This window comes from Phyllobates terribilis, unplaced genomic scaffold, assembly GCF_046119375.1.
Source record: "Phyllobates terribilis strain yellow unplaced genomic scaffold, ASM4611937v1 Scaffold_7__3_contigs__length_470593459, whole genome shotgun sequence".
NCBI classification, from domain to species: Eukaryota; Metazoa; Chordata; class Amphibia; order Anura; family Dendrobatidae; genus Phyllobates; species Phyllobates terribilis.
In genome coordinates this window covers 188,641,456-188,662,815 of record NW_027362767.1, presented here as the reverse complement: position 1 = coordinate 188,662,815, position 21,360 = coordinate 188,641,456, and the positions used below count along the sequence as shown (strand labels likewise).

General features: G+C 44.6%; 1 protein-coding gene across 2 annotated transcripts in view; it reads right to left on the bottom strand.

Moving 5' to 3' along the window:
* PLP1 (proteolipid protein 1) overlaps window positions 1-8,771 on the bottom strand; it is a 177,389-nt gene extending 168,618 nt beyond the window's left edge. For both annotated transcript variants that reach the window (XM_073639609.1, XM_073639610.1), the window contains exon 1: window positions 8,619-8,771. In XM_073639609.1, the coding sequence (XP_073495710.1) occupies window positions 8,619-8,622 (4 nt within the window). In that variant the 5' untranslated portion in view covers window positions 8,623-8,771. The remainder of the gene's footprint in view (window positions 1-8,618) is intronic.
* Between the last annotated feature and the right edge of the window lie 12,589 nt (window positions 8,772-21,360).

Below are 21,360 nucleotides of genomic sequence, written 5' to 3'. Positions count from 1 at the left end.
TGGAAACAATGCAGTGATAAAACGATCCACATAAACTGGAAACAATGCAGTGATAAAACAATCCACATACACTGGAAACAATGCAGTGATAAAACGATCCACAAACAATGGAAACAATGCAGTGATAAAACAATCCACATAAACTGGAAACAATGCAGTGATAAAACAATCCACAGACACTGGAAACAATGCAGTGATAAAACAATCCACATACACTGGAAACAATGCAGTGATAAAACGATCCACATACACTGGAAACAATGCAGTGATAAAACGATTCACATACACTGGAAACAATGCAGTGATAAAACGATCCACAAACACTGGAAACAATGCAGTGATAAAACAATCCACAAACACTGGAAACCATATAGTGATAAAATAATCCACATACACTGGAAACAATGCAGTGATAAAATGATCCACATACACTGGAAACAATGCAGTGGTAAAACAATCCACATACACTCGAAACAATGCAGTGATAAAATGATCCATATAAATTGGAAACAATGCAGTGATAAAACGATCCACATACACTGGAAACAATGCAGTGATAAAACGATCCACATACACTGGAAACAATGCAGTGATAAAACAATCCACAAACACTGGAAACACTGCAGTGATAAAACGATCCACACACACTGGAAACAATGCAGTGATAAAACGATCCACAGTCACTGGAAACAATGCAGTGATAAAATAATCCACATAAACTGGAAATACTGCAGTGATAAAACGATCCACATACACTGGAAACAATGCAGTGATAAAATGATCCATATAAACTGGAAACACTGCAGTGATAAAACTATCCACTTACACTGGAAACAATATAGTGATAAAACGATCCACAAACACTGGAAACAATGCAGTGATAAAACGATCCACATAAACTGGAAACAATGCAGTGATAAAACGATCCACATAAACTGGAAACAATGCAGTGATAAAACGATCCACATAAACTGGAAACAATGCAGTGATAAAACAATCCACATACACTGGAAACAATGCAGTGATAAAACGATCCACAAACAATGGAAACAATGCAGTGATAAAACAATCCACATAAACTGGAAACAATGCAGTGATAAAACAATCCACAGACACTGGAAACAATGCAGTGATAAAACAATCCACATACACTGGAAACAATGCAGTGATAAAACGATCCACATACACTGGAAACAATGCAGTGATAAAACGATCCACATACACTGGAAACAATGCAGTGATAAAACGATCCACATAAACTGGAAACAATGCAGTGATAAAACGATCCACATACACTGGAAACAATGCAGTGATAAAACGATCCACAAACACTGGAAACAATGCAATGATAAAGCAATCCACATACACTGTAAACAATGCAATGATAAAACGATCCACATACACTGAAAACACTGCAGTGATAAACCGATCCACATACACTGGAAACAATGCAGTGATAAAACAATCCACATACACTGGAAACAATGCAGTGATAAAACGATCCACATACACTGGAAACACTGCAGTGATAAAACGATCCACATACACTGGAAACAATGCAGTGATAAAACAATCCACATACACTAGAAACAATGCATTGATAAAACGATCCACATACACTGGAAACAATGCAGTGATAAAACGATCCACATACACTGGAAACAATGCAGTGATAAAACGATCCACATAAACTGGAAACAATGCAGTGATAAAACAATCCACATACACTGGAAACAATGCAGTGATAAAACGATCCACAAACACTGGAAACAATATAGTAATAAAACAATCCACAAACACTGGAAACAATGCAGTGATAAAACGATCCACATACACTGGAAACAATGCAGTGATAAAACGATCCACATACACTGGAAACAATGCAGTGATAAAACGATCCACAAACACTGGAAACAATATAGTGATAAAACAATCCACAAACACTGGAAACAATGCAGTGATAAAACGATCCACATACACTGGAAACAATGCAGTGATAAAACGATTCACAAACACTGGAAACAATATAGTGATAAAACAATCCACATACACTGGAAACAATGCAGTGATAAAACGATCCACAAACACTGGAAACAATATAGTGATAAAACAATCCACAAACACTGGAAACAATGCAGTGATAAAACGATCCACAAACACTGGAAACAATGCAGTGATAAAACGATCCACAAACACTGGAAACAATGCAGTGATAAAACGATCCACATACACTGGAAACAATGCAGTGATTAAACGATCCACATACACTGGAAACACTGCAGTGATAAAATGATCCACATACACTGGAAACAATGCAGTGATAAAACGATCCACATACAGTGGAAACAATTCAGTGATAAAACGATCCACAAACACTGGAAACAATATAGTGATGAAACAATCCACATACACTGGAAACAATGCAGTGATTAAACAATCCACATACACTGGAAACAATGCAGTGATAAAACGATCCACAAACACTGGAAACAATATAGTGATAAAACAATCCACAAACACTGGAAACAATGCAGTGATAAAACGATCCACAAACACTGGAAACAATGCAGTGATAAAACGATCCACAAACACTGGAAACAATGCAGTGATAAAACGATCCACATACACTGGAAACAATGCAGTGATTAAACGATCCACATACACTGGAAACACTGCAGTGATAAAATGATCCACATACACTGGAAACAATGCAGTGATAAAACGATCCACATACAGTGGAAACAATTCTGTGATAAAACGATCCACATACACTGGAAACAATGCAGTGATTAAACGATCCACATACAGTGGAAACAATTCAGTGATAAAACGATCCACATACAGTGGAAACAATTCAGTGATAAAACGATCCACATACACTGGAAACAATGCAGTGATAAAACGATCCACATAAACTGGAAACAATGCAGTGATAAAACGATCCACATACACTGGAAACAATACAGTGATAAAACGATCCACATAAACTGGAAACAATGCAGTGATAAAACGATCCACATAAACTGGAAACAATGCAGTGATAAAACGATCCACATACACTGGAAACAATGCAGTGATAAAACGATCCACATACACTGGAAACAATGCAGTGATAAAACGATCCACATACACTGGAAACAATGCAGTGATAAAACGATCCACATACACTGGAAACAATTCAGTGATAAAACGATCCACATACACTGGAAACAATGCAGTGATAAAACGATCCACATACACTGGAAACAATTCAGTAATAAAACAATCCACATACACTGGAAACAATTCAGTAATAAAACAATCCACATACACTGGAAACAATTCAGTGATAAAACGATCCACATACAGTGGAAACACTGCAGTGATAAAACAATCCACAAACACTGGAAACAATGCAGTGATAAAACGATCCACATACACTGGAAACAATGCAGTGATAAAATGATCCACATACACTGGAAACAATGCAGTGATAACTGATCAGATCCCAGCAGAGTCTGTCTGATCCTCCACTAGATTAGTTGTGATTAATGATACAAGTGACGTGTTCACAGATATTTCTCTGTATCTATTATTAATTATTGCTATCTGCAGATGTGACACCATCTACCGCTGACCCCAAATTAACACTATTTCATTGTTCACAAAACTCTTAATAAACCAGCCATGAAACAATGGGGCATAGTCCATCCTCCCTGGATTTTTATCTAGAATATTTGTATTATTGGTGCCAAAAAAGCTGATGTATTTGAGTTATGTAACAAGACTGTGATCCTTTTGTTTATTCTCACAACATACAGAATTAGTATATAGAAAATATATTCATAACCTCTACACAATACACAACGCTCCCACTGGCAACAATGGACAATCAGCCTCTGTGGTGGAAACAAGTGACTGTGGTGGGGGGCGCCTGGCGTGATCTGACACCGGCAACCTCACGGTGCTCCGACCACTCACAGGAACACAAAGACCACTGTGCGATTGTGTTGATAAACATGCCACATGGTACATGACAGTAAGGCAGGAGTAACACATTGTACACTACAGTAAGGCAGGAATAACATATTGTATATGACAGGAAGGCAGGAGTAACACATTGTATATGACAGGAAGGCAGGAGGAACACATTGTACAGGACAGTAAGGCAGGAGGAACACATTGTACAGGACAGTAAGGCAGGAGGAACACATTGTACAGGGCAGTAAGGCAGGAGGAACACATTGTACAGGGCAGTAAGGCAGGAGGAACACATTGTACAGGGCAGTAAGGCAGAGGAACACATTGTACAGGGCAGTAAGGCAGGAGGAACACATTGTACAGGGCAGTAAGGCAGAGGAACACATTGTACAGGGCAGTAAGGCAGGAGAAACACATTGTACAGGGCAGTAAGGCAGAGGAACACATTGTACAGGGCAGTAAGGCAGGAGGAACACATTGTACAGGGCAGTAAGGCAGGAGGAACACATTGTACAGGGCAGTAAGGCAGGAGGAACACATTGTACAGGGCAGTAAGGCAGAGGAACACATTGTACAGGGCAGTAAGGCAGGAGGAACACATTGTACAGGGCAGTAAGGCAGGAGGAACACATTGTACAGGGCTGTAAGGCAGGAGGAACACATTGTACAGGGCTGTAAGGCAGGAGGAACACATTGTACAGGACAGTAAGGCAGGAGGAACACATTGTACAGGACAGTAAGGCAGAGGAACACATTGTACAGGGCAGTAAGGCAGTCGGAACACATTGTACAGGGCTGTAAGGCAGGAGGAACATATTGTACAGGACAGTAAGGTAGGAGGAACACATTGTACACGGCTGTAAGGTAGGAGGAACACATTGTACAGGACAGTAAGGCAGGAGGAACACATTGTACAGGGCAGTAAGGCAGTAGGAGCACATTGTACAGGACAGTAAGGCAGTAGGAACACATTGTACAGGGCAGTAAGGCAGAGGAACACATTGTACAGGGCAGTAAGGCAGGAGGAACACATTGTACAGAGCAGTAAGGCAGTAGGAACACATTGTACAGGGCAGTAAAGCAGTAGGAACACATTGTACAGGGCAGTAAGGCAGGAGGAACACATTGTACAGGGCAGTAAGGCAGTAGGAACACATTGTACAGGGCAGTAAGGCAGTAGGAACACATTGTACAGGGCAGTAAGGCAGTAGGAACACATTGTACAGGGCAGTAAGGCAGTCGGAACACATTGTACAGGGCTGTAAGGCAGGAGGAACACATTGTACAGGACAGTAAGGTAGGAGGAACACATTGTACACGGCTGTAAGGTAGGAGGAACACATTGTACAGGACAGTAAGGCAGGAGGAACACATTGTACAGGGCAGTAAGGCAGTAGGAACACATTGTACAGGGCAGTAAGGCAGGAGGAACACATTGTACAGGGCAGTAAAGCAGTAGGAACACATTGTACAGGGCAGTAAGGCAGTAGGAACACACTGTACAGGGCAGTAAGGCAGGAGTAACACACTGTACAGGACAGTAAGGCAGGAGGAACACATTGTACACGGCTGTAAGGTAGGAGGAACACATTGTACAGGGCAGTAAGGCAGGAGGAACACATTGTACAGGACAGTAAGGCAGGAGGAACACATTGTACAGGGCTGTAAGGCAGAAGGAACACATTGTACAGGGCAGTAAGGCAGTAGGAACACACTGTACAGGACAGTAAGGCAGAGGAACACATTGTACAGGGCAGTAAGGCAGAGGAACACATTGTACAGGGCTGTAAGGCAGTAGGAACACACTGTACAGGGCAGTAAGGCAGGAGGAACACATTGTACAGGGCAGTAAGGTAGGAGGAACACATTGTACACGGCTGTAAGGTAGGAGGAACACATTGTACAGGACAGTAAGGCAGGAGGAACACATTGTACAGGGCAGTAAGGCAGTAGGAACACATTGTACAGGGCAGTAAGTCAGTAGGAACACATTGTACAGGACAGTAAGGCAGAGGAACACATTGTACACGGCTGTAAGGTAGGAGGAACACATTGTACAGGACAGTAAGGCAGGAGGAACACATTGTACAGGCTGTAAGGCAGGAGGAACACATTGTACAGGGCAGTAAGGCAGGAGGAACACATTGTACAGGGCAGTAAGGCAGTAGGAACACATTGTACAGGACAGTAAGGCAGAGGAACACATTGTACAGGGCAGTAAGGCAGAGGAACACATTGTACAGGGCTGTAAGGCAGTAGGAACACACTGTACAGGGCAGTAAGGCAGTAGGAACACATTGTACAGGGCTGTAAGGCAGTAGGAACACATTGTACAGGACATGATGCAATTGCTGTACACTGATTACACAGATAAGATTTACTATTATAAAGCAGTGGCCAAATTGAATTTTCCACAGATATAATTATAGGCAATTTAGAAGATACACTCCATTGGGGACAGTCATGCTGATGTAAAGCCCTGAGGAATATGATGGCACTATATAAACAACGCATGATAACTTACATTCTGTGGGCAGTGGACAGCATTCTCCCACCTGTGACAGTGACAGGAGAGGGATACCCCACACAGGATCTCTACTGACTGTAACCACTTTGAAGAATCTGCTGTTAGAGAATCTCACAATTCCTTATTGAAGTGATCTGATCTGATCTGAGCTTTACTTTAAAAAGGGTTTTCCAGAAATGTATTTACTTTATAGACTCACAGAGGGTGAAAATACCAAACGGAGCTCTTATCTTCCCCTGCTCCAGCACTGGCTCTTCGCTGCCTACTTTAGCTTTGTTCACAGACCACAGTGGTGACATCATATCAACAGCGCTGCTGGCAATCACTAGGCTCAGTGGCTAGTCTGGTCAACATTGCCAGAGCTTCTGAGCCCAGTGATTGGCTAGAGTGCTGTGGACGTGACGTTACCATCAGGAAACCCTTCAAGTCTTGCGACAAATCTGGACTGAAAAACGCAACGTGTGCACACAGCCTTAAAGGTGTAATGACATCTTTACAACCCCTTGATGCAAAGATGCAAGAGTCTGTCTGGATCCCAGAAACTCACTCAACTTTTATGCACACACACTGATCACAAGCAAACAGGTCACAGGTGAGGATGTTACCTTTAGTAGCCATTCAAACCCATTTGTGTCAAAATCTGTGCAGGTTATCAGGCCAAAATCACCAGGGTATGTGAACTTTTGATCAGGGTCATTTGGATGATTTTGGTTGTCATTAAGATTTAAAAAGAGAAAACACAGTAGTTTGACAATAAATGGCTTCATCCAACCAACAACCATGAGCGGAGAAAAAGGTTTTGTGTTCTGATTCATATTCTCTGAAACAAGGCCAAGAAAGGAAAAACTCTGCCGGGGTGTGTAAACTTTTGAGCACAACTGTAGATTATCACCACTGTCCCCATTGGGGCTCACAATCTAGATTCCCTATCAGTCTTTGGAGTGTGGGAGGAAACCAGAGAAAACCCAGAGATAACCCACGCAAACATGGGGAGAGCATACAGACTACTTGAAGATGTCATCCTTGGTGAGATGGTTATATCCGTGTTTACCGCAGTTTATCAGTATGGCTGCAGGTAAATACTGGCGGTTTTTCTTTAGTTTTTGGGGTTTTTGCTGACTGGTTCCCTTTAGATATGTATTATGGGGTATCTGTATACATATATGCTTCCCTATAAATAAGGGAACATTGATTTTCAGATAAAGCTTCACAGAACAATGACAGCTTGTGAAGTTTGTGTAGACTTGAGTAGTCTCGAAAGCTTGCAATTTGTTACCATCTTTTCAGTTAGCCATTAAAAGGTATCAACCACTGAGGACTCTCAGATCTAAATATTTTTCTATCTACTGGCTAATATGGTACAAGAATATATATTGGTACTGTAGTGAATGAGTAGGTTGTCATCGTGTTCCATATTCTGCTACTGATTGTATCACTGGTAGAGGTAACATGAAGGGAAATAACGCAGATATGTCATCAGAACCAGTACTGACAATGATGGATGAAACCATCTCGTAGATATTTCATCCTACTTTGCGACTGACACATTCTTTATTCTCGGAGGAACCGGAAGACATGTCAGATCTGATGTCAGATTCTCAGCCTTCTATATAGTGCAGTATTGGCTATTTTATTAAGGTAGCACAAAGAAAAGAAATCCTTTTATCACTCATGTCCATATCTATCATTTCTGCTATGGAGATGACATGATGGATTCTGAGTTTATTCCATCCCAATAATCCGTGTGATGAGCTGAGCGCTCTTACTGGAAACATTTTGGCCAATAAAACTTTTCTCTTCCTTTTAGTTGTAGAAAGTTCTGTAAACTCTATGGGTCAGAAAGTTATTTGCATTTTTGTTACGTTTGGATGAAATATTTCTTTAGCTCTTTTGCATTGAACCCATTATTTTTCCTCCATAACCTAATATATGTAATAATAATAATTATTAATAATAATAATATATAATTATTAATAATATATATAAAAATATATATATTATAATAATAAATGTATATGTATTTTATAATATATAAGATACATATCAATAAAGCTTAAACAATCCCAGGTTTTGCTGTAATCCTATGATCTGTTTGGGATATTGAGGCGCATAGACTGGATATCTGACTTACCCATGGTATTCAATGCTTGGAGGAGCCTTGGAGAGCGCTATCTTTTCCTCTCAGTTTCTGTCACCAGAATGTCGGGGTCCACGCTCTGTCGTTGGGATTGTTGTATATGTTGCCAAGCCCCTTAACACATTCGTTCTCCAATGGTTACAGCAATGGTCAGCGGAATAATGTAACAGGGTGGCAATCTCCCTCCAAAGTGGCAAAACATTGGTTAAAACCTACTGATTGTGGGTGTTATCAGCCAGATGCCATATCCCCCCACGTCACTTTCTTGTGAATAATATAAAGCTTTATTGTTACTGAAAGGAGAGGAGAATAATGTAAGAATTATGTAAGTGTTAACCCTAGAATCGGCATGGAACCGTTCACGACACAACACTTGCTACTACACATAGGACCTTGCTCATCAGCTCTCCGGCCATCTAATTTACTATCTTTGGGCATTTTTTAGTGCGCAGGCCCCCACAAAGGGTTAATGTTGGTTGTTTTGTGGAGGGAGAGGCGGCTCCTATCACGGCTTAGCACCCGGCACCATGGGGGCAGCTGCAGCTCTATGGCCCAGAGTTCAGACACAATGGATACCACTTGTCCAGTAAAGAGTCTTGTTTATTACTTGGATACTTTGTTCTTCTTTATATGATTCTCCATAGGGAAGTGATAGCTTATAGATCAGTGGGGGTTAATTATATAGGGATAGTATATGAATAATATATAGCCTTTATTAATTAGATTAAAGTATACTGTGCTAACATGAAGCACTTCAATAAATTCTAGATTCAAATTATCTGAATACAATCATGGCTGAAAGTGTTCCAGAAAATGAAGTATTTCTCCCAGACAATTTTCACAATTCCGCACATTTTCTTATACACGTGTTTAGTTTCATTTGTGTGTATTGGAACAACACAAAAAAAAAAAAGGAAAAAAGGTAAATTGAACATAATTTCACAAAAAAAAAATGGGCCGGACAAAATTGTTGGCACCCTCAACTTAATATTTGCTTGCACCCTTTGGAATAAATAACAGCAATCAATCGCTTCCTATAACCATCAGCTTCTTCCACCTCTCAGCTGGGATCTTGGACTCTTCTTACAATCTGCTCCGGGTCTCTCATATGTGAAGACGTCTTCTCCCAACAGTAATTGTAAGATCTCTCCACTGGTGATCAATGGGATTTAGATCCGGACTCATTGCAGCCACTTCAGGACTCTCCAGCGCTTTGTTTCCATCCATTTCTGGGGCTTCTTGAAGTATGTTTGGGGTCATTATCCTGCTGGAAGACCCATGACCTAGGATGCAAAACCAACTTTTTGACACTGGGCACTACACAGGGACCAAAATCCATTGGTAATCTTCAGATTTCATGATGCCTTGTGCACAGTCAAGGCACCCAGTGCCAGAGGCAGCAAAACAACCCCAAAATATCTTTGAATCTCCACTATATCTGACTGTAGGTACTGTGTTCTTTTCTTTATAGGCCTCATTCCGTTTTCGGTAAACTGTAGAATGATGTGCTTTACCAAAAAGCTCTATCTTGGTCTCATCTGTCCACAAGACACTTTCTCAGAAGAATTTTGGCTTACTCCCGTACATCTTGGCATACTGCAGTCTAGCTTATTTATGTCTCTGTGTCAGCAGTGGGGTCCTCCTGGGTCTCCTGCCATAGTGTTTCATTTCATTCAAATGTCGACGGATAGCTTGCACTGACACTGATGCACCCTGAGCTGCAGGACAACTTGAATTTCTTCGGAACTTGATTGGTGCTGCTTATCCACCATCCGGATTATCCTGCTTTGCAATCTTTCATCAGTTTTTCTCTGCTGTCCACATCCAGGGAGATTAGCTGCAGTGCCATGGGTTGCAAACGTCTTGATTATGTTGAGCACCGTGGACAAAGGAACATCAAGATTTCTGGAGATGGACTGGTCACATTGAGATTGTTGATATTTTTCAACAATTTTGGTTCTCAAGACCTCAGTTCTCTTCTCCTCTTTCTGTTCTCCATGCTTAGTGTGGCACACACAGACACAATTCAAAGACTGAGTCAACTTCTCCCCTTTTTATCTGGTTGTTTCAGGTGTGATTTTCTTATTGCCCACACCTGTTACTTGCCACAGGTGAGTCTGAAAGAACATCACATGCTGGAAACAAAGTTGTTTACCCAAAATTTTGGAAAGGTGCCAACATTTTTGTCTGGCCCATTTTTAGGATTTTGTGTGAATTTATGTCCAATTTGCCTGCTTTTTCTCTGTCTTTTTTTGTGTTGTTCCAAAATACGAAAGGAAATAAAAGTGTATAACAAAACATGTGTAATTGCAATAATTTTCTGGGAGAAATACAGTAAAGAATCCATAGTCTCACTGCTCTAACAGTAAAGAATCCAGTCTCACTGCTCTTACAGTAAAGAATCCATAATCTCACTGCTCTTACAGTAAAGAATCACTGCGCACTGTTGAAACTGGGATGCCAAGGTCTTAGGAGATGGCCTTATACCCTTTGGAAGTCTTGTGTTTGATAATAATAGCAGTTCATCAGACAGCTCCTTTGTCTTCACCATTGTGACAAAGGAACAGAGCCTACCATGTGGCTTTTTAAAACACTGAAGTCATCATTCATTGGCTAATTCCTGTCACATGAGCACCGACAATTAATCACAGGTGAATGTGGCGAACAAAATACTCAGCCAGGATATGTTGTCACTGAATGCATTCAATCCATAAATAAAATGACAATGGTAATGTTCAAATACCACCCCTACTGCATAACAAGGTATGAGACCACTCCTAGGGAAAGCAGGGAAAAAGGAGGGGGGAGTGGATTCAGCAGCCTTATTGCATACTGCCATTTGTACTTGGTGTTCAATGAGAGCAATGTTTAAAGTGCTGAAATGGACAAAAGTAGTAAAAAAGAATGCATATCTCTATGTATAAATGCTATGCACTGGAGCAGTGAGACTGTGGATTCTTTACTGTAAGAGCAGTGAGACTAAGGATTCTATACTGTAAGAGCAGCGAGACTAAGGATTCTATACTGTAAGAGCAGCGAGACTGTGGATTCTTTACTGTAAGAGCAGTGAGACTGTGGATTCTTTACTGTAAGAGCAGTGAGACTGTGGTTTCTTTACTGTAAGAGCAGTGAGACTATGGATTCTTTACTGTAAGAGCAGTGAGACTGGATTCTTTACTGTTAGAGCAGTGAGACTATGGAGTCTTTACTGTAAGAGCGGTGAGACTATGGATTCTTTACTGTAAGAGCAGCGAGACTGTGGATTCTTTACTGTAAGAGCAGTGAGACTGTGGATTCTTTACTGTAAGAGCAGTGAGACTATGGATTCTATACTGTAAGAGCAGAGAGACTATGGTTTCTTTACTGTAAGAGCAGTGAGACTGTGGATTCTTTACTGTAAGTGCAGCGCGACTGTGGATTCTTTACTGTAAGAGCAGCGAGACTGTGGATTCTTTACTGTAAGAGCAGTGAGACTGTGGATTCTTTACTGTAAGAGCAGCGAGACTGTGGACTCTTTACTGTAAGAGCAGTAAGACTGTGGATTCTTTACTGTAAGAGCAGTAAGACTGTGGATTCTTTACTGTAAGAGCAGTGAGACTGTGGTTTCTTTACTGTAAGAGCAGCGAGACTGTGGTTTCTTTACTGTAAGAGCAGCGAGACTGTGGACTCTTTACTGTAAGAGCAGTAAGACTGTGGATTCTTTACTGTAAGAGCAGTGAGACTGTGGATTCTATACTGTAAGAGCAGTGAGACTGTGGATTCTTTACTGTAAGAGCAGCGAGACTGTGGATTCTTTACTGTAAGAGCAGTGAGACTGTGGATTCTTTACTGTAAGAGCAGTGAGACTATGGATTCTATACTGTTGGAACAGTGATACTATGAATTCTTTACTGTTAGATCAGTGAGACTGTGGATTCTTTACTGTAAGAGCAGTGAGACTATGGATTCTATACTGTTGGAACAGTGATACTATGAATTCTTTACCGTTAGATCAGTGAGACTGTGGATTCTTTACTGTAAGAGCAGCGCGACTGTGGATTCTTTACTGTAAGAGCAGCGAGACTGTGGACTCTTTACTGTAAGAGCAGTAAGACTGTGGATTCTTTACTGTAAGAGCAGTGAGACTGTGGATTCTATACTGTAAGAGCAGTGAGACTGTGGATTCTTTACTGTAAGAGCAGCGAGACTGTGGATTCTTTACTGTAAGAGCAGTGAGACTGTGGATTCTTTACTGTAAGAGCAGTGAGACTGTGGAACTCTCTGACACATGATGTTATAATGGTTGATTCACTAAAGTACAGTACAAGTGGGGTCTGGCCGCTTTCTTGATAAATATAATATTACAGAATATGGGCACTGGATTTTGTGATGGACGTTGATTTGGGGAGCCAGTCTGATTTCTGTATTTGTAGTCGAGAAGAAATATTTCCCCTAATATGGGGCTATTAGCGTCTGCACCATGGGGTTTTTGCCTTCCTCTGGATCAGTATGTTAAGTACCAAGTTGAATTTGATGGACTTGTGTCTTCTTTCAAACTTAAAACTATGAATAAATTGCTCCTATTTATTTCCCCATAATCTCTTAGACTCTATACAGGATCTTCAGTCCCTTCAGATTTGTTTCCCTTTAGCTATTCCCAGTATCTTGTCTTTCGCTGGCAGTCACTTCTAATTCCAGCTGACTTCAGTTCTGGGTGGCAGCTGGTGTCAGGAGCCGACAGTGCCAAGGATGTTATTACTGCGCATTGTCACCGGGCGCGGGCACAGACTCGCACCCCTTCATTGGTAACACATTCACTTCTTAAGAGAGTTGTTTTCAGCGAGGAGTGTATAAAAAAAGATCTTAAAATGTATTGTATAGAAATAGCATGAAACACTTGCAATCTGATGGTAATTTGCAGCTGGAGCGAGCATTCATCGTGCCTTATTCATGGAAGGACACCTGCAAAACTAAAATTATAGTAACATCACAGTTATCAGAAGTCATGTTCACACTCTCAGGATTTAAAAAGCTTCCACAGTCCTGAGGACGTCTCAGCCGCTTTCATTAGGGGGTCAGTCCCTTCCCCATAACTCTGCACTCATGTTACTGGCAATCAAATACATTGTACGTGGATCTGAACCAGATTCATTCTGAATTTACTCATAATGAGCATAGCTCCGGGTGTGAATCTGCGCCGAAACTGCGCAATCGGTAGCATGGAGTAACCAAACGGTCAAGTGTGAATACTGCATGAAACAAAGGTGGATTTACGCTATGTTCACACATCATGGATTTTTTTGCGTCACAAATCTGCAGCAAAACTTTATCTCCAGGGGCATTTTGTTCCGTATACTTTTGCAGTTTTGCTGCGTTTTTGCTGCGTTTTTTCAGCGTTTTTTTTTTCACTGTCCAAAGTTCTGTGGAAAAAAAAAGAACCCCATTCTATTTTGCCATAAAAAACGCTGATGCAAATTTTGGTGCGTTTTTTTCAGGCTTTTTCTTTCACCACCTATTACTTGCTATGGGTGAAAAAACGCTGAAAAAAGTGACATGCTCCATTTTCCAAAAAAAACATGCAGGGCACAAAATACGCAACAACAAAAAAAACATGATGTGTGAACAGAGCCTTACAGTTCAGTGCAGCAACACAGGCAACTTTGCTGTAAAACTGCAACTTTAGCAGTGCAACCTTTTAGGAGTAACAACCCACAATATCTGTTCACAATGCAAGTCAAAAGTTTGGACACACCTGTTCATGCAATTGTTTTCCTTCTCCTTATTGGAATGTGCACATTGTAGATTCAGAATGTAGGCAACAAAATCACCAAGGTACACATGGAGACAAGGAGCGAATAAACACGCATGAACAAACCAGGATGCTTGTTAAACCTCAGATTCCTAAAAGTAGCCCCCTTTTATTCTGATGACAGCTTTACACTGCCTTCTCATTGTTTCAAGTAGCTTCATCAAGTAGTCATGGCTTTATAACAGTCTTGAAGGTGTTCCCAGAGGTGCGGAGCACTTGATGGCTGCTTTGACTTCACTTTGTGTCACACTCAGGGGTGGATTAAGAGTAGCAAGGGCCCTGGGCAGTTTAGAAGGCGCGGCCCCCCCCCCATACACAACACATACCCCACACACACACACAACACATACCCCACACACACACACAACACATACCCCACACACACACACACAACACATACCCCACACACACACCCCACACACACACATACCCCACACACACATACCCCACACACACATACCACACACACACACACATACCCCACACACACACATACCACACACACACACACACATACCCCACACACACACACATACCACACACACACACACATACCACACACACACACACATACCCCACACACACACATACCCCACACACACACATACCCCACACACACATACCCCACACACACATACCCCACACACACATACCCCACACACACATACCCCACACACACACACACACCACACACACACACCCCACACACACACACATACCACACACACACACATACCCCACACACACACACATACCCCACACACACACACATACCACACACACACACATACCCCACACACACACATACCCCACACACACACATACCCCACACACATACACACACATACCACACACACACACACACACATACCACACACACACACACACACACATACCACACACACACACACACATACCCCACACACACACACATACCCCACACACACACACATACCCCACACACACACACATACCCCACACACACACATACCCCACACACACACATACCCCACACACACACATACCCCACACACACACATACCACACACACATACACACACATACCACACACACATACCACACACACATACCACACACACATACCACACACACATACCACACACACATACCACACACACACACACACACATACCCCACACACACACACATACCCCACACACACACACATACCCCACACACACACACATACCCCACACACACACACACCTGATGTATCACGTGACATGTCACATGATCCATTGTGATAGATGTGTCACAGTGTCACACTCAGGGGTGGATTAAGAATAGCAAGGGCCCTGGGCAGTTTAGAAGGCGCGCCCCCCCCCCCACACACACACATACCCCACACACACCACACACACCCCACACACACACACACCCCACACACACACACACCCCACACACACACACCCCACACACACACATACCCCACACACACCTGATGTATCACGTGACATGTCACATGATCCCCTGTGATAGTTCACGTGAAATTAATTTGACACAATATTAATATATTAATTATAATATTTTTTTTTACATTAATTGTATGACTTAATATTGAGCACAATTAAGTATGCTGACATCCCCTATATACAGTATGAGACCCTACACACAATATGAGCTGCCACAATCCTCCCATACACAGCAGGAGGCCACACGTAGCCATCTATACACAGCAGGAGGCCGCACGGCGCCATCTGTACACAGCAGGAGGCCGCACGTAGCCATCTATACACAGCAGGAGGCCGCACGTAGCCATCTATACAAAGCAGGAGGCCATACATAGCCATCTATACACAGCGGGAGGCCGCATGTAGCCATCTATAAACAACTAGAGGCTGCACGTAGCTCTGTATACACAGTAGGAGGCCGTACGTAGCCATCTATACACAGCGGGAGGCCGCACGTAGCCATCTATACACAGCAGGAGGCCGCATGTAGCCATCTATACACAGCAGGAGGCCGCACGTAGCCATCTATACACAGCAGGAGGCCGCACGTAGCCCTGTATACATAGCAGGAGGCCGTACATAGCCATCTATACACAGCAGGAGGCCACACGTAGCCATCTATAAACAGCGGGAGGCTGCACGTAGCCCTGTATACACAGCAGGAGGCCGTACATAGCCATCTATACACAGCGGGAGGCCGCATGGCACCATCTATACACAGCAGGAGGCCGCACGTAGCCATCTATACACAGCAGGAGGCCGCACGTAGCCATCTATACACAGCAGGAGGCCGTACATAGCCATCTATGTACAGCAGGAGGCCGCACGTAGCCATCTATAAACAGCGGGAGGCTGCACGTAGCCCTGTATACACAGCAGGAGACCGTACATAGCCATCTATACACAGCGGGAGGCCGCACGGCGCCATCTATACACAGCAGGAGGCCGCACGTAGCCATCTATAAACAGCGGGAGGCTGCACGTAGCCCTGTATACACAGCAGGAGGCCGTACATAGCCATCTATACACAGCGGGAGGCCGCACATAGCCATCTATAAACAGCGGGAGGCTGCACGTAGCCCTGTATACACAGCAGGAGGCCGTAAATAGCCATCTATACACAGAGGGAGGCTGCACGTAGCCATCTATATCACAGCAGGAGGCCGCACGGCGCCATCTATACACAGCAGGAGGCCGCACGTAGCCATCTATACACAGCAGGAGGATGCACGTAGCCCTGTATACACAGCAGGAGGCCGTACATAGCCATCTATACACAGCGGGAGGCAGCACGGCGCCATCTATACACAGCAGGAGGCCGCACGTAGCCATCTATACACAGCAGGAGGCCACAAGTAGCCCTGTATACACAGCAGGAGGCCGCATGTAGCCATCTATACACAGTGGGAGGCCGCACGGTGCCATCTATACACAGTGGGAGGCCGCACGGTGCCATCTATACACAGCAGGGGGCCGCACGGTGCCCCCCCCAGAGACGGTGGGAGGCTGCACGGCGCCCCCCCAGAGACAGCGGGAGGCTGCATGGCGCCCCCCCAGAGACAGCGGGTGGCCGCACGGCGCCCCCCCCCAGAGACAGCGGGTGGCCGCACGGCGCCCCCCCCAGAGACAGCGGTAGGCTGCACGGCGCCCCCCCCAGAGACAGCGGGAGGCCACACGGCGTTCCCCCAGAGACAGCGGGAGGCCACATTGCGCCCCCCCAGAGACAGCGGGAGGTCGCACGCAGTCACGCACACACACACACACACACACATATACATACATAAACACATTTCAAATACAAAAATACATATAAACAGACATCACACAATGATATCTGTCTGCACACATACACACATACACACTCTCACATACACACTCTCACACACACACTCACACACTCACACACACTCACACACACTTACCATACCCCGGCTCCCGTCTTCCAGCTCCTCTCCGGTGGTAAGTAGCAGCGCAGGGCGCGCACTGCGTGACGTCACGCTAGCAGACACGGCTGCGCACATGGCAGAGAATAAGCAGCGGCCGTGCACCACTGCTTAGGGGAGCGGTCCGGGGGCCCCCCGCCTCTGACTGCCGGTATGTGCCGCGGCGCTGCACATATTATAATGAGGGCAATCTGGCCATGGACCCCCCGGAGCCCCGGGCCCCCTGGAGCCCCTGGGCCCCGGGCGGTAGCCCAGATTGCCCTCATTATAATCCGCCTATGGTCACACTGGTGGATCATGGACCCACTGCACCACGGGCCGGGCTTACCCTGGTGGGGTGTCACTAAGCCGCTACCTGGTTTTCTCTGCAGTCACTGATGGTGAGGTCAAGCTTGAGCTGCAGGTAGCTGCCAGGTACCACTCCAGGGTAGTGTCCGCTACTGTATAGCTGACCCCAAGGGTCAGGGATGCTAATTCAGATTTGGAGTCTGTTTTGCCAAGTATTTAAAGGCCTCGGATACGGCTTTAACGAAGGCGATTTTTATTATAATTAAATGATTACAGAAAATAGGAAATAGTGTGATATTGCGTACACTTTTGCATAATATAAATCACAAAGGTAAAGTACTTACACTGCACACTACACAGGAACGAAGAAAACTTCACCAGGAACCGCACACATCACCTGTCCTGAAACATCAGCTGTGAGAAGCAAACAGCGAAGACAGAGAGATTCCTGGGATATCCACGCCGTGGACCCTCAGGGGCGTCCCCTCCAGTCCACAGGTTAACAGGCTTCTGTCTTAGCTGAAGTCTTCCACAAACGGATATATTGTTTAGAAACAAATGCTTGTGCCACCAGGTGTTATCCAAACTCTAACAAACACTATTTGTCCGATATAGTATGTCTCTTCTGAGTGGCCGGCTCTACACCGGACAAATGCATCACCGGATGAAACATACCAAAAACTCCTGGTACGGAATGTTTTACCATACTATAACCGTATCCTATCTCACCAAACATGATACTGAAACTATGCAGTAATTGGATGATAATATAAACATGCACCGTTCTCATTAAACAGTGATCAGAGAACTATGTGGTATTGGGTGATTCTATACACATTAAATACTGCAGCCTCCAAAAAAAAATTACAGAAGATACAAAGCTAAACTATTACTGTTTAATATCTTAAAGGGTTCTTTAAAGACAGGCTATCAATATGGGTTCCTGATGGCCATTAACGTCTTAGCCCTACAGGAGTCCCAGGCAGGACTAGATACTGGTGCTGGTTCAGATAGTGTGGTTTCTGGATAACCAAGCAGGACGGCCAGTACAGACATGACGGGCTTGGATTACTAGACAAGTTCTGTTACAGGTACTGGGACCTGACAATGGACTTAGCAACTTGAATACAAACTAAACTCTGAAGTTTCTCAGGCACTTCTCTACTGAAGAAGGTGCCTTAAATTCTTAGAGCCTCCCAGCTATTGGCTGGGGACACAACTGGAGTGCGCGTGCTGCCCCTTGGAGAAGCAGGGAGTCTGTGCACCCTAAGTGCACAGCCAGGAGACCTGCATGGCGTGCGCAAGTCCTTAGATGCAGAAGGCGCAGAGGGAGCTGTGGCAGCTGGGCAGCCACGGCGGTGAGTATGTCGGCGTCCCTGCAGGCAGGAGGGCAGGGACGCCGGTGTTACAATTTGTAATCCAAATCATCCCAAACCATTTCAATTGGGTTGAGGTTGGGTGATTGTGGGGACATGGTAAAATTGCTCTTCGTGGAGCCCCACATAATAATGCCCACCACTGTACCCCTTACAAAGTGAAACATCCTCTAGATCAGGGGTCTCAAACTCGGCTGGGTATATGGGCTGCAAATGGAAAAAATTTGAATTTGGGGGGCCGCATTTTTTGTTCAATGTGACATTTTTAGTGATACCATTTTTTTTTGTATACACCTTTTGAACATTTTTGCCGTGTTTATTTTTTTATAGCTTGGGTCCTTATGGATGTGGCGATAATAAACGTGTACTTTTTTGTGTTTACTTTAGTTTACATATAAAACAGCATTTTTAGCGCCCAATATTTTTTCATGCTTTATTTTTATTTTTTTGATTTTTACAATTTTGTTTCCCCCAATTGGCCACATACAGTAAAATTGTCTTACAATTAGCATCATATAGTAATAATGGCAAACATCTTGTAGTAATGTCTCCATCTTGTACTAATGTGCCCCAACCAGGTCCCAATCCTGTGGCTATGTGCCCCATCCAGGTCCCCATCCTGTGGCTATGTGCCCCATCCAGGTCCCCATCCTGTGGCAATGTTCCCGATCCAGGTCCCCATCTAGTGGCTCTGTGTCCCATCCAGGTCTCCATCTTGTGGCTATGTGCCCCATCCAGGTCCCCATCCTGTGGCTATGTGCCCCATCCAGGTCCCCATCTTTTGGCTATGTGCCCCATCCAGGTCCCCATCTTGTGGCTATGTGCCCCATCCAGGTCCCCATCTAGTGGCTCTGTGCCCCATCCAGGTCCCCATCTTGTGGCTATGTGCCCCATCCAGGTCCCCATCTAGTGGCTATGTGCCCCATCCAGGTCCCCATCTAGTGGCTATGTGCCCCATCCAGGTCCCCTCTTGTGGCTATGTGCCCCATCCAGGTCCCCTCTTGTGGCTATGTGCCCCATCCAGGTCCCCTCTTGTGGCTATGTGCCCCATCCAGGTCTCCATCTTGTGGCTATGTGCCCCATCCAGGTCCCCATCTTTTGGCTATGTGCCCCATCCAGGTCCCCATCTAGTGGCTATGTGCCCCATCCAGGTCCCCATCTTGTGGCTATGTGCCCCATCCAGGTCCCCATCTTGTGGCTATGTGCCCCATCCAGGTCCACATCTTGAGGCTATGTGCCCCATCCAGGTCCACATCTTGAGGCTATGTGCCCCATCCAGGTCCACATCTTGAGGCTATGTGCCCCATCCAGGTCCCCATCTTGTGGCTATGTGCCCCATCCAGGTCCCCATCTTGTGGCTATGTGCCCCATCCAGGTCCCCATCCTGTGGCTATGTGCCCCATCCAGGTCCCCATCTTTTGGCTATGTGCCCCATCCAGGTCCCCGTCCTGTGGCAATGTTCCCCATCCAGGTCCCCATCTTGTGGCTATGTGCCCCATCCAGGTCCCCTCTTGTGGCTATGTGCCCCCTGTGCTGTTCTTCACACACATAAAAAAAAAAAGATGATTCTCACCTGTCCTCCGTTCCCTCGGCGGCCTTCCTGCAGATGTGGCCGCAGGCACCACAGAGTCCGACCCCTTGACGATCCCGACCTGGTCCAGGAGGAGCCGCCGACAGCAGCGCTGCATTGCCGCACAGAGACAGTCTCCCAGCACAGCATTTCCAATGCCAGCCGCCGGCCAATCAGAGGCCAGCAGCTGACATCAGCGTACGGCAATGACGTCATACTCACTGCGCCGACACGCAGATATCAGCTGCTGGCCTCTGATTGGTCAGCGGCTGTCATTGGAAATGCAGTGCTGGGAAACA